This window comes from Oreochromis aureus, linkage group 5 (genome assembly GCF_013358895.1).
Source record: "Oreochromis aureus strain Israel breed Guangdong linkage group 5, ZZ_aureus, whole genome shotgun sequence".
NCBI classification, from domain to species: Eukaryota; Metazoa; Chordata; class Actinopteri; order Cichliformes; family Cichlidae; genus Oreochromis; species Oreochromis aureus.
In genome coordinates, this window is record NC_052946.1 from 3,602,346 (window position 1) to 3,615,469 (window position 13,124).

Genomic DNA, 13,124 nt, shown 5'->3' on the forward strand with positions numbered 1-13,124 from the left:
TTATACCTAAAGATGGCAAGAACAAAATGCTGTGCAGCTCATATAGGCCGATATCAGTCCTAAACCAAAATTATAAGCTATATGCCTCAATTATATCTAATAGGCTAAACTCCTTCATCCCAGATTTGATTGATGAAGATCAAACTGGATTTGTTGGGGGCCGGCAAACCCAAGACAACATAAGATGCTCTCTCCACATAATCAATAATATAAGAGAAAATAATCATAAAGTTTGGATGCCGAAAAGGCCTTTGATTGTGTCAGCTGGACGTATTTGTTTTTGGTCCTAGAAAGATTTGGTTTTGCTGAAAACTCCATTAACAATATTAAGACACTATATTCAATGCCTACCACGAGAGTCAAGATAAATGGACGAGTCACAGACCGTATAAAGTTGGAAAGATCTACTCGGCAAGGTTGCCCCCCTGTCTCCGACTCTTTTCGCTCTTTACATTGAACCTTTAGCACAGGCAATAAGAGAAAATAATAGTATTCATGGGGTTGTAGTTAATTCAAGAGAACACAAAATAGCATTATATGCTGATGATGTCCTCTTGTACTTGTCGAATCCAGACCAGTCCATCCAGACCCTTTTAGATTTGCTAGGAATATTTGGGATGTATTCTGGTTACAAACTCAACATAGGAAAAACACAAATTTTAAGTTTTAACTATAGCCCGTCGAGTGAGATTAAAAAAAAAAATTCTGCTGATTGGTCTCTGAAAGCAATTAGATATTTAGGAGTATGGCTGACTAAATCGTTAGATGACTTGTGTAAAAAAAACTTTGAGCCCATCAACCAAAAGATTAAAGAGGACCTCACTCAATGGTCAACACTCTTTCTTGATTTTAGTGCAAGAATGGAGGTCATTAAAATGTCAGTCCTACCTAGACTACTGTATCTGTTTATGTCTCTACCTATCAAAATCCCCAAATCTCAGTTCCATGATTGGGACAAACAAATATCTCGATTTATTTGGAGGGGGCGGAAACCTAGAATTAAATATAGCACATTATTAATTCATAAAGATAAAGGCGGCTTCTCTCTCCCAAGTCTCCGAGATTACTACCTTGCTGCTCAACTCAAAATAGTTATACAATGGTGTGATGATACTTGTGGATGGAAAGACATTGAGAATATGTGTGGGGTCATTCCAGTACAAGCCCTGATAGGAGATCAGAAACTGGCAACAGCTTGCCAGAAGGAACTGAACCCCTTGGCATCTTTTACATTGCTTATTTGGTTTGAGTTAGTAAAAGAACTAAATCTAAGGAACCACATTCAAGTACTTAAGTGGATGGCTTATGACTCTGAGTTTAAACTAATTGGATTAACAATTTAAGAACTGGCCACATCAAGGCATTAATGTATACTGTAAAATAATGGATAAGAATGGCCTTCAAAGTTCTCAAACATTACAAAAAACATATGAGCTAGGAAAAAGTGACTTTTTCAGATACCTACAATTACGGCAATATTTGTCCTCAAAAGTGACTAAAGAAATTAATACACATCCTAATGAAATAATTAATCTGATTTCGCAAACATACTTTAAGGGATGTAAGTCGATTATCTCTAAACTCTACCAGGGCATATTAAAAAGTAGGGGAATTTCAAAAGATTATATAAAGGAAAGATGGGAGAGAGAGTTGTCCACAGTTATATCTTCTGAGCAATGGGACAATATGTGTGAGACTGCTACTTCAACCTCATCTTCTGCATACTGGTGAGAATTTAGTTGGAAAAACTTGGTACGATTTTTCATAACATCAAAACAACAAACAGGGGGAAATTCCTCATGCTGGAGGAGCTGTGGGGAAACTGTTGCAAACCATACCCACATATTCTGGTCTTGTCGAAAACATTCTAAATTTTGGGAAGATCTTATACCAAAGATAGAAAAGACTATAGGCTTTAAATCAAAACAACGGCCCGTCATAACATTTTATTTAGGAGACTTACCTGAAGAATTAACAAGCAATGACACATATCTCCTGAAGATTCTTACTGCTGCAGCAAAAAAAAGCAATTACTCGTAAGTGGCTATGTACTGACCCCACTGTTCTGGAAGACTGGTTGAGCGTTGTTGAGGAGATTCATAAAATGGAAAAACTTACCTTTTTGTTAAGGTTGCAAGCTAATATTTAAACCACAAGATGGGACAAGTGGTTGAAATCTATTAGTATGGGATTATTTTCTTTTAAATTTCTTTCCCGTTTGTGCCTACTCACATCGATATAAACTTCTGTATGCCCCTCCTAGGCTGCTCTTACATCTGCATATGTGTTGTCAATTCATGAATATAAAGTCATGTTCTCACTGCCAGAATTGCTTTGTAGGGAAAAAGCTGTGTTTTTCAGTCGACTGCTTGTTTTGTTATTGTTGATTTGTTTGTTTGTTTTCCTTTTCTGATCCAAAAAATATGTAAAACCTTTATTAAAATTAAGTTATAAAAAAAATAATGTGGTTAGATTTTCATTTGGATTAGGAAATTGTTGTTAACATGATTAGTAGAGTAAACAGCAATTAAAGGGGGGGAAGTTTTCCCATTGCTAAGAATGAAGGAGAAAACAAGGTGGTCTAGTATGTATCAATCCAGGAGTCAGTGGATGTCTCATTGTCACTGAAAAATTGAATTTTTATACTCCCGACTAAGAGAAATAACATCAATTGAAAGCAAAAATGACAGAAATTAGAAATTACATCCATGCAATTATGGAGGACCACAAGAGCCACACGCATCGAAATTCTGGGCTTTAATAATGAATTGGACAATAAAAGCTGCATCTGTAAATTCATTTATGAATTCTTTTAAAAAAATAATTTTATTTATTCAAACATTATTTTAAATTAAATTATATAATTATAACATATATAATTATCTATCTATCTATCTATCTATCTATCTATCTATCTATCTATCTATCTATCTATCTATCTATCTATCTATCTATCTATCTATCTATCTATCTATCTATCTATCTATCTATCTATCTATCTATCTATCTATCTATCTATCTATCTATCTATCTATATATATGTGTGTGTGCAGTCCTATACATTTTTTTGAATTGGGATAGAGATATATCCTGGTCAAAAATCAGTCGTTATCTAATAAGACACCACGTCTAACCAGATATATTTAGACATGATGTCTTAGCAACCCAAACATATCTGGGATGGCCAGTCTTAAATTCTCTTCTAACCCAGAGGGCTTTATTATCCACCTGCCATGCCTGGTGCAGCCACAGCCCACTGAGCCCATGTGCCCTGCACAGCCCCAGTCCAGAGGTACATATGCAGCTCCAGCCAGAGCCAAAGTGTCTATAGGGTGCTGCGCACACATCTCTATCCAAAGACTTGGCAATTAGAGAAACCATCTGATTCTGAGCTCTGTGAATTCAAACTACCAGTGCTGCCTGAAGCAGGGGCTCTCCTAGCATGTGAAACTGCTCCACATTACAAGCTCCTGTATCCATAGCAGGCCACTCCTGACCACAGACTGCCAGAAAGCCAAGCTTGCCCACCTGCCCACCTGGGACTTGTTTTCATCGGGGATGTCTGGGAGCTGATCCTTAAGGTCTCTTTATTGTTAGATATTTTCAGTTTGATTCTTAGTTTACTTATTGTCTGCCCACCATACTACCAAGCCTACCTACGAAAATGTGCAAGAGATGCAACGCTGAAGCCATGAGGAACCATGACATAGTGTTTAGAAGTAGGCTACTGGAACAGGGCATACATGGAGAATGACTGACATTATGTTATTGATGGAATACTACTATGACAGCCAAGCCACTGAGAGAGTATCTCAGTGCAATAACATCACTAGGAGACTCATATGGATATAGTGAGAAAACTCAGGCAGAAAAAAGCAGTGGAATTAAACTAGATGATGTCTAGCCATCGAGGGCATGACTCCCCAGATCACTGTTAAACACTCATCAGAGTAGATGCTTGCAGATTTGATCACTGCTATATGCACCATCCCCATCTACAAGTAGAGGAACTGCTCCCACCCTCCATGTAGAAGAAGGCTGGAAGCCAAAATTGAGGAAGCACAGAAGGATGTTAGTCGGTTAACTGAAGTACAGAAGGGTGCCATGAGAGACAGGGTCTGGATGAAAAAGATGCACAGCAAGATGCCCATAACTGAAGCTCTAGAAACTGCCAAATAAAGGCTCTGGCCAAAGGCAGAGAACAAATGGCCTGCTCCCCAAAGCTCCATCCAGGGTATACGTTTAGCTACAAGAGAACAATAACACAAGGGCAGTCCAAACAGAGTTAAAACAAGGCAAAATTTGGACAATGCAAAGTGGATGGTGGATTTAAGAACAAACAATAGCAATCTCCTGGAAGAAGAGCCAGTCAACATTAGAAAGGCAACAGTGAGTCTCTGAAATAAAATACTGAAGTGTGCAATGAAAACAGTACCAGTACTTTTGGTAACCCTGAAACTGGCTCCAGCAAATTCCAAGTATAAGCATTCTCTGTAAGAGTGTAAATAAAGATGTACAAAGGTACCATTCATTCAGTATTTGTCTCAACATCTGTTACCTGTCCTCAACGTGTATTTTGAGTTTACTCTGGCCTCTTTCGGAGTCTGTATTTAGGTCCAAATGCCATGATTCATGACACTAATCTCCTCCCTATGGACAATTTTTAACAATGTCCTCTGGCGTTCTCCTTTTTTTAAAAAGTCAAAATTATTACAGCCACAAGAGAACGCTGTCAAATGAAGTGAAAACATTTGGTCTCCCTGGAGGAAAACTAGAGTCCTGGCTTTCACGTTACTTTGAGATATAACACACATAAACATTGTATGGGCCAGTACATTCTCATCTTGACCAGTACAATGTAATTATTATGCTTGTCAATACTGCTTGGGGAGGTGACAAATTAATTTTATTTTGAAAGGTAGGGAGTGCTCAACAAGTGATATTTGCTGAAATGGAAATTTGATTAAATGGAAATGTTGATTAAATTAAATCACTGAATTCCACCTTTTATACTTGCTTCATAATGTCTAAGGGTTGGACTATCAGTCATACAGCTCATGAAACATCTACTTAAAGCAGTGAATATCAGAGTAGCAACACTTAAGGTGGCTTTAAGGTGGTGTCGGAGAAGTGGATGTTGTCCAAGATAAGGACAATGCTGAACAACACCTTCCACCCACTCCATGACATGTTGGCCAGTCACAGGAGCACCTTCAGTAAGAGACTGAGATTACCCAAATGCACCACTTAACGACACAGGAAATCATTCCTGCCTGTCGCTATCTGCCTGTACAACTCCTCCATCTAATGCACAGGACACAGTGCACCCTCACACAGTTACACACTTTTGTGCATCCTCTACAATGACAATAACAAATAACAAGTAAAAATAAACCCAAAGAAAGTAATTATTATAATTGACACATTTACAGAGATAAAAACAAAATCTGTCTATCAACTCAATATTTGAGCACCAACAGTGAAGGAGACGTCGGTTCACTAGTGTTCCTTGGCATATCATTTTGGAACTTCTGTCTTAGAGTGTACTACCCCACTGACAAGCTGACAAGGCATGGTAACATGCTTTATTTTCTCAGAGTGTATGTGTAGGCAAATGGACATAATCGGTGATGACCAAAATCCAAACTTTCTCAAACTCTCAAACTTTACTCTGTTTTGAAACTAGCAAAATGTACGTCCTTGGAAAAATGCAGTCTAAAGTAATCTTAATTATGTGTCGGGAAACTGAGGACTTTTTTTTTTTTGATTGCCAAAAATTCTGTGAAAAATTCTAGAAAATACAATTAAAATAAAAAACATATTAGACACAGTATGAATTACAAGCACTGACAGGTCAGAATGAAGGAAAGCTTTCTAACATTCTGTAACCTTTAACAGGTCTCTGGCAAGCTCGGGTTAGTGGAGGGATTAGGGTCAAGTTCTTACACTTTATATAAAATTTTCATCAATATCACATACCCACAGAGAGATAATAGAAGAATTATAAGACTGAGATGCATGTAAGAGACTCGATTTGAAAGGTGAAATCTTCTAGTTGCTGAAAATGTGCACAAAAGTGCGACTAACCCCAGCCTGCAAAGCAGCAATGACCTGACAGATGAAAAGAGGTTAAATATATAATTCATGCAAGATTTTATTTCTTACAAAATAAAAAAGCTGGGTGTGGAATGAAATAGAAAATATGAAAAAAAGGAAATATTTGCAAATAAAGATGAGAAGTTTGCTAAAGACTGAAGATGGAAGGGAAAACAGAGGAGCCAGGCACATAAACATTCCCTCATTTCAAACTATCCGCTTACATTGAAATAATACTTTGGAACAATGCCACAGAATGTCTGAAAAAAGCATTTATAAAGAGAGGAGTTTTCTTCTTTCAACTGTTGAAAGTTTTTCAGATAATTTTGACAATCCTATTTTATTGTCTTAGCATTGCGTTCACCTAACAGAGAAGCAGCTGTTCCCCTGAGCTTCAGCACAAGTAGTACATTAAGGAACTTCATCACTCTTCTTCTGCAAGGCTGCCTGGCCTCTGGAGAATAGATGACTGAATGAGATAGTACAGCTAAGATAACTATCTCAGTGGTTTACCTGGCCTATGGTAATAAGCACGAACCTTCATGGGCCATTGATTTCAGGACCCCCTAGAATCCACCCTGAAATAAGGATGTTAATTGTGTCAGAAACAGAAGTTTCTTTGGGGAAAGCACATTTTAAAAGAGAAGAAGAGGCAACACATCTTCCTGAAAGACAGCAAAAGAGAGAGTCTTCCATCTGCAGATCAATCCTTATTGTACGTTATGTGTCAGTGTTGCTCCAGATCCATAAATTTCTGTTTTATAACTCTTGACTCATCCCTCCTGTGTAGACCATATCGTATTATTTAATTAGCATACATGATTTTTTTCTTTGTTCTCCCACCAGAGCTGTCCATCATGTGTGTGTTGCTTGTCAAGTCAAATGCAAAAGGGAAATTAGGAAGGTGTCTCTTTTTCTCCACGGTTGTAATTTTTCTGTATGGATTTGTGTTTTATTACGTTGTACAGGATGCATTCTAAAGGAAACACTCTAAAGTCTGCTATTATCCTTTTCTTCTGCAGGTACAATGTGGATACTAGGAGCTCCAATCTTTCCAAACATGTAAGCAGCTTAATGTGTCCATTGACCACAGGTCCACTGGCATGAAGCCCAGAAAAAAAATTTAGTTAACCTTTTTTAAAATATTTGAATCAAGTTTTATTTCAGTAGGTTTCACAAAAGTGGTTTTGCTTATTTTAGGTGGTACTACTAAAAAATGTCTCAATTGGTTATTGTTATTATGATAAGTGTGACATTTGTCAGACTGTAAGAACAGGTAAAATAGTACATCACAATACGAACATTGGACACCTCTCAACATACATATCTTATTGTGTCCTAACTTGTTGTCCACTTTGCATTTAAATTGTTATATTGATATTGATTGAAACCCAGCTTATAAAAAACAAAATTCTTCCTCATCACACGTCAGATTCAGTTGTGGAGCTGTCATCAATAGCCTTTCCATAACATTTGAGATAAGATAAACTGAAATAAATTTAGACACATGTTATAATACAAGTGTTTGAAAACCTGGAATGCTGCTTTATATTCCTTTCATATCTATATACTTCCGACCATATTTAAGGTAAAGTCTTTGCCAAATCAAACATGAGAATTATCAGTAAAATTTCAACACTGGACCCATCAGGGCCTGGGTCAACAACAACCACCAGTGGGGCTGTTGGCCAGCAGTCTGTCGGTGATAACACACACTGCTGGCCTCACTGCGCCTCCTCTGTTGACTGAAAACAGAGGAGGAGGAGGAGAGGGGGAGGCATATTCCGAGATAACAAGAGAGAAGAAAAGATGGGAGTATGAAGGTGAGAGTAGGGAGTTAAGATGTAGTGAGGGTCACTGCACCTTGTGCTCCAACTACCACTGGGACCACCGTTGCCTTCACCCTCCACATCTTCTCGAGCTCTTCTTGAGCTCTCCTCCCAGCCCTTGCTACTTCTCGAGCTTCTCGTGTTCTTTTTTTCTGATGGTATTTGGTTCAATCACTACGGCCATCTTCCTCTGCTTGCCCATCACTACTGTGTCCGGTTGGTTAGCCATCATGTTTGTCTGGGTGTACCTGGAAGTCCCACAGGATCTTAGCTCTGTCCTTCTTCACCACCCTAAGGATCATGTCCCATCCCATGTGCGTGTTTGTCTTAGTTGCTATGGTGCCTGACAGGAACTTCCAAGTGGTACTGAGCCAGGTTATTGGCCGGTAGTTGGATGGGACCAGTCCCTTCTGGAAATACATGTGTCTCATTTACTAGCTGGTTCATTTGCCATGCCATGAAGCGCATCAAGTGCAGTCCGTTTCTTCAGCCAGCAGGTGTGAATCACATCAAGGCCTGCAGTTGTCCAACTTTTCATGCTTGAGACCTTTGTTTGGATGTCTGCCACTGTGATGGTTACTGGATCCTGTTCAGGGAGGTTGCTGTGGTCTGCTCTGAGATCCACTAGCCACTGAGTACTGTTGTTATGGGTTGTATCCTTCTTCTAGACGCTCTTCCAGTATTGCTCCATCACCAGTCTTGGTGGAGCTGTTCTCATATTGTTTCCCTGCCACTGAGAGTACACCTTGGATGGTGCAGTGGAGTACATCTGATTTATTCTCCTGCATTCTGTCTCTGTGGTGTATCTATTATTGTACGATGTACTGTACAATGTAAAGCGCCTTGAGGCGACTGTTGTTGTGATTTGGCGCTGTATAAATAAAATTGAATTGAATTGAATTGAAGTGGCTGGCCAAGGCTGTGAGTCTTTGCTTTGCAAGGTCTCGGGTATGGACAGCTTGCTGCGCTTCTAAGGCAACTCTTTCTTCATCACAACTTTTTGCAGCTCCGATAGTTGGCTAACGTCCCTTCGCACTGCCTTGATCTTGGCCTCTAGACCTTGACATTCTCAGTGGACGGTACTGCTCCTTGTGGCTGTTCATCTTTAAGCCCAAGCATCTCTGTGATCACTGGTGCCGTGGTGTGGATCAGCTGATTAGCTGCAGTAGGAATTGTCCGTAGTGCTGCATTCACATCATCTTGTAGACCTTCAGAGGGTACTTCACGTAATCTTGGTAACTGGCTATGGAGGTTCCAGGTTTCCAACTTTGTCATGATCCTGACTCTCTGGTCTGCTGCTCTTACTCAACGCGCAATACATACCTGGGGTTTAGTACCCAATCTCGGGTGGGGGTGAGATGTTCAGAAGGTATTTTACTGTGTCTTTGTGGATCCTGAGAAAGCATATGAGGGTCCCAAGAGAAGAAGACAGGGCAGAGAAATATGTGAGGGGGGTACCAGACATATATGAGGACAGAAAAAAAATGGTGAGGTGTGTTATAGGAGTGGATTCAAGGTGGTGGGGGGGGGGGGGGGTGTTTTTAACCCTCTATTTTTTCGCAGGTTGACAGATGAGAACAGGCAGGCATCTCTGTGGACTATACTGTTTACAGATGACACTATGATTTGTAGTTAGCATTGGGAGTACATAGAAAAGACCCTGGAGATGTGTTATTATGCTCTATTGAGAAGTGGAATGAAAGTCAATAGAAGCAAGAAAGAATACATGTGTAAATAACAGGGAGACACGTGTAACAGTGAAGATGCAAGGAGTAGAGGTTGTGAAGGTGGCAGACAAGATTAGAAATAATACATTAGAGGGACAGCTCAGGCTAAGTGGTTTTTAGAGGCAAGGTTTGAGTGAATATAGGGGGCAGAAGATGTTGAAGATGGGACTGCCATGCAGAAGGACAGGAGGAAGACCACAGAACAGAAGGCAGACATGCAGAGGGTTGGTGTGCCTGTGATCTAAGTACTAATCTGAGGCTGAATAGCTGGCTATATGTCAGACACGTAGGAAATGACTGGCACCTTGTCAAAGGTACATGCTACCAGTGTCAGTGTGGGCCGGCTCCACTCCAGCTGTAATGGGTATAGGTGATGGATGGGTAATTTTACCTGAATTCAACATCAAACAAAATTTAGTACAGTATCTACTAAAGTATCTACAGAAAGTATAAATCAAACCATTACTTTTTTAATATGCATCCTACAGTAATGATTCATAAAAGCATTACTTTAAGCTCAGTGCACTGCAGCTCTGACTAGTCTTTATCTTTCTTAAATTTGGAAGAAAAATTAATTTATTTTTTCAACTTGAGGTCTTTTCATTGTGTCTTTCCAGCTTCTCTAACATGTGTCTGCCTTTCCTTATTGCCTCCCCTCCTGGATAAGCAGAAGGTAAGCTATCATTATGTTCTGTTCTCCCTGCTTACTGCACCATTTCTTTAAGTGATGTGGACCCTAGCTCAAACCCTAATCCTAAAACATTTTTTGGAGAAAAGCAAAAAGAACCCAAATCTACATAAATAATATTTTAATTTATCTCAGAATTATTTTTTTTTTGTGCCAAAAATGGGATTAGAAAACGAAGACTACAATGAAATCTTCTGATAGTATAGAGTTAACCTTAGGGTTAGGGTCATGTCTGACAATGAGTCACAAGGTCAGACACATCGCTGAGGTCTAAGCAATGTGTTAAGCATACAGCAAACTGACCTTTCAGTGTGTTTCTGTAACTGCATCGCTAATTCAAACAGAAATGAATGAAGCCACACTGTTCAATAGACAACAGACCATCTGGGCTGGATTGTGAGAAACTCTTCTTATCTCAGGGATTACAAATGTAATCAGAGATTACAAATGTAATCTGAAAATCCTGTAAAAGAATGTGGCTTCACCTGTGCCTTTTTATGACAGCTTACCAAAATACCTATGGTGTATTATTGTAACTACAAAAAATGTTGCTTAAACCAAAACAATTTAATTACAAAAGCTCAATTCAATTAAGTGTAAAATATGGACAAAATGCAAAGCAATTAGACAGTTTCAGTAACTAGGTGCTAACTAGCTGCTGTGTTAGTCCTAAACAGTCTGCTGTAATCAATCAATGTCTAGATATCTCATTACTATTGCATCTACAATCAATGTTTACAAAAGAATTTCCAAGTACTTCTTTATTTTAAATCCAAGTAACCCAAATTGAAATCATATATGACGGAATAGCTGTAACTTTGTTAACCTATCAACAGAGACATTTCAGAAATTAGCCAACATGCAGCACACAGTGACTGAGTGCAATGAATTCACTATGATGATTTCTCTACTCTGTAAAGGACTTCCTGGGTCAGATGTTCTGCACACTAGGTGAGATCATTGGCTCACCGGGCGGCAGGCTGGAAAGGACTCTTTCGTAAGTTCAACATACACACAGCGTCACCCATACAGTAGTTGTCTTTGAAGCTGGTTTAGGACACTATCCTTAGTGTCAACATCTTGTTTAGTCCTGTTTGCAAGTGCGGAAAATCTTTGGTATTGCAGACTGATTAACAAATACAAACAGTTCAGAAGTGACGTCTCAGCCATAAGCATTTCAAACATTTAACTGGGTTGAGATCTGAGATCTGACTTTGACCATGCCACTACAACCCCGTGATTATTTTTGTTTTCAGTCATTGTGTTGTAGATTTTCTGGTGTGCTTGTGGTCATTGTGCTGTTGCATGACCCACCTCGGAACAAGCTTTATCAATCAGACAGATGGCCTCGCCTTTGACTGGAATACTTTAGTGTGCAGGGGACTTCATGGTTGACCCAAATCATTAGCCCTCCACCACCATGCTTCACAGTAGGCATGAGGTGTTTTTGCTCATATCCTATGGTTGAAAAAGTGCATTATGGCCAAACAGCTATACTTGTCTGTCCAAAGGAAATTGGTCCAGAAGTCTTCTGGTTTATTTAGATGATTAATACTACAAATGTTTGGTTTTTTGGTTGTTTTTTTGTTGTTGCATGGTCTGAATGGGTTACGACCCCTACAAATATTGTGCCATTGTGTTAACACACACCTGAATACTCCAGACCAAAAGACTGCCTAAACACGTTTTTAGAGGCCAAACTTGCTGATGATCAAGTTTTAATCAAGTACTTGGTTTTACTTAAATAAGGACTCAATTTTTCTCAGGACTGCATAAAATGTTGAAAAAGAAAAACATTTTCTTTTTCACTGTATTGTGAATCACCTGAACGAGACTCACCTCCTTACTTAGGCAAGTATAACTTGAGCCAACAGATAAAATGCTAACTATATGTTTGTCTAAAGGTATTTCATTATACCACAACAGTTAATACTGGTGAAAGAATACATACAACTGTAACACACTTTTGGTGAAATTCAGAGGGTGACCTGTCTACATTTAATGGATCCATCGTCACCTCAGCTCAGGACGGCACATCTGATGAAGCTGCAGTTTGTGCTCTCCAACCTTGGAGAGAGCAGAAAAGCAAGTGGAGCGTTTGCCCGAGGCTGAGAACGTGAAACAAGATGAAGTTCCTATTTCACCTAGCATCTTGTTTATGTGCTTTTAGAGCCTGTGGCATTCCATATGTTCTGCCTATAATTAGATGGTCACCATAACTAACTGAGTAGCAAAGTGTGTTCAGGTTCAAACCATGATGGTAAAAAGAGGTGATATCTCATGCTTGTCATTTGCTTTATTGCATATATGAAAGAAGACCACAGTGAAATTAAAACTTAAATGATACAGTGTTTCATGTGTCTTGAATAGAAATACAATTAGTTAAAAAAAGAAGAAGCTACCACTAAATGAAAATATAAAGAGTTGATTGTGTGCCACACTGCAATTCCTCTTTGTTGAAGCCTGAAGGAGCATTTCCTAGTTCAGACAGCTTGTCAATGAGTGGAGGAAAGGCTCTGATACCCTTGGATTCCAGTGCTGTGTTATAGCAACTTGGGTGTCATTGTGTGTGTAGAACTGCTGGCCTGGTCCCATCAAGTGAAGCCTTGAGTGACGTGGGCTGTGTTCTTAAGAGTCAAAGTGTGCAGGGAGATTATTGATTACAGGAAGCTACAACATGGATTGAAGTCCCACTCACTTGGTAAAAAGCCACATATGTATAAAGGGAACAGAAATATCTGATGGACACTGATGTTCATGGTCTAGATAAATGCCAGCACAGTA

General features: G+C 39.2%; 1 protein-coding gene across 1 annotated transcript in view; it reads left to right on the plus strand.

The window, feature by feature from the left end:
* The window catches only part of LOC116317977 (copine-9), a 269,801-nt gene that overhangs the window by 86,694 nt on the left and 169,983 nt on the right, over positions 1-13,124 (plus strand). The window contains exons 5-7 of the mRNA XM_039612659.1: positions 7,119-7,158; positions 9,292-9,294; positions 11,261-11,337. Coding sequence (XP_039468593.1) covers positions 7,119-7,158; positions 9,292-9,294; positions 11,261-11,337 — 120 coding nt within the window. The remainder of the gene's footprint in view (positions 1-7,118; positions 7,159-9,291; positions 9,295-11,260; positions 11,338-13,124) is intronic.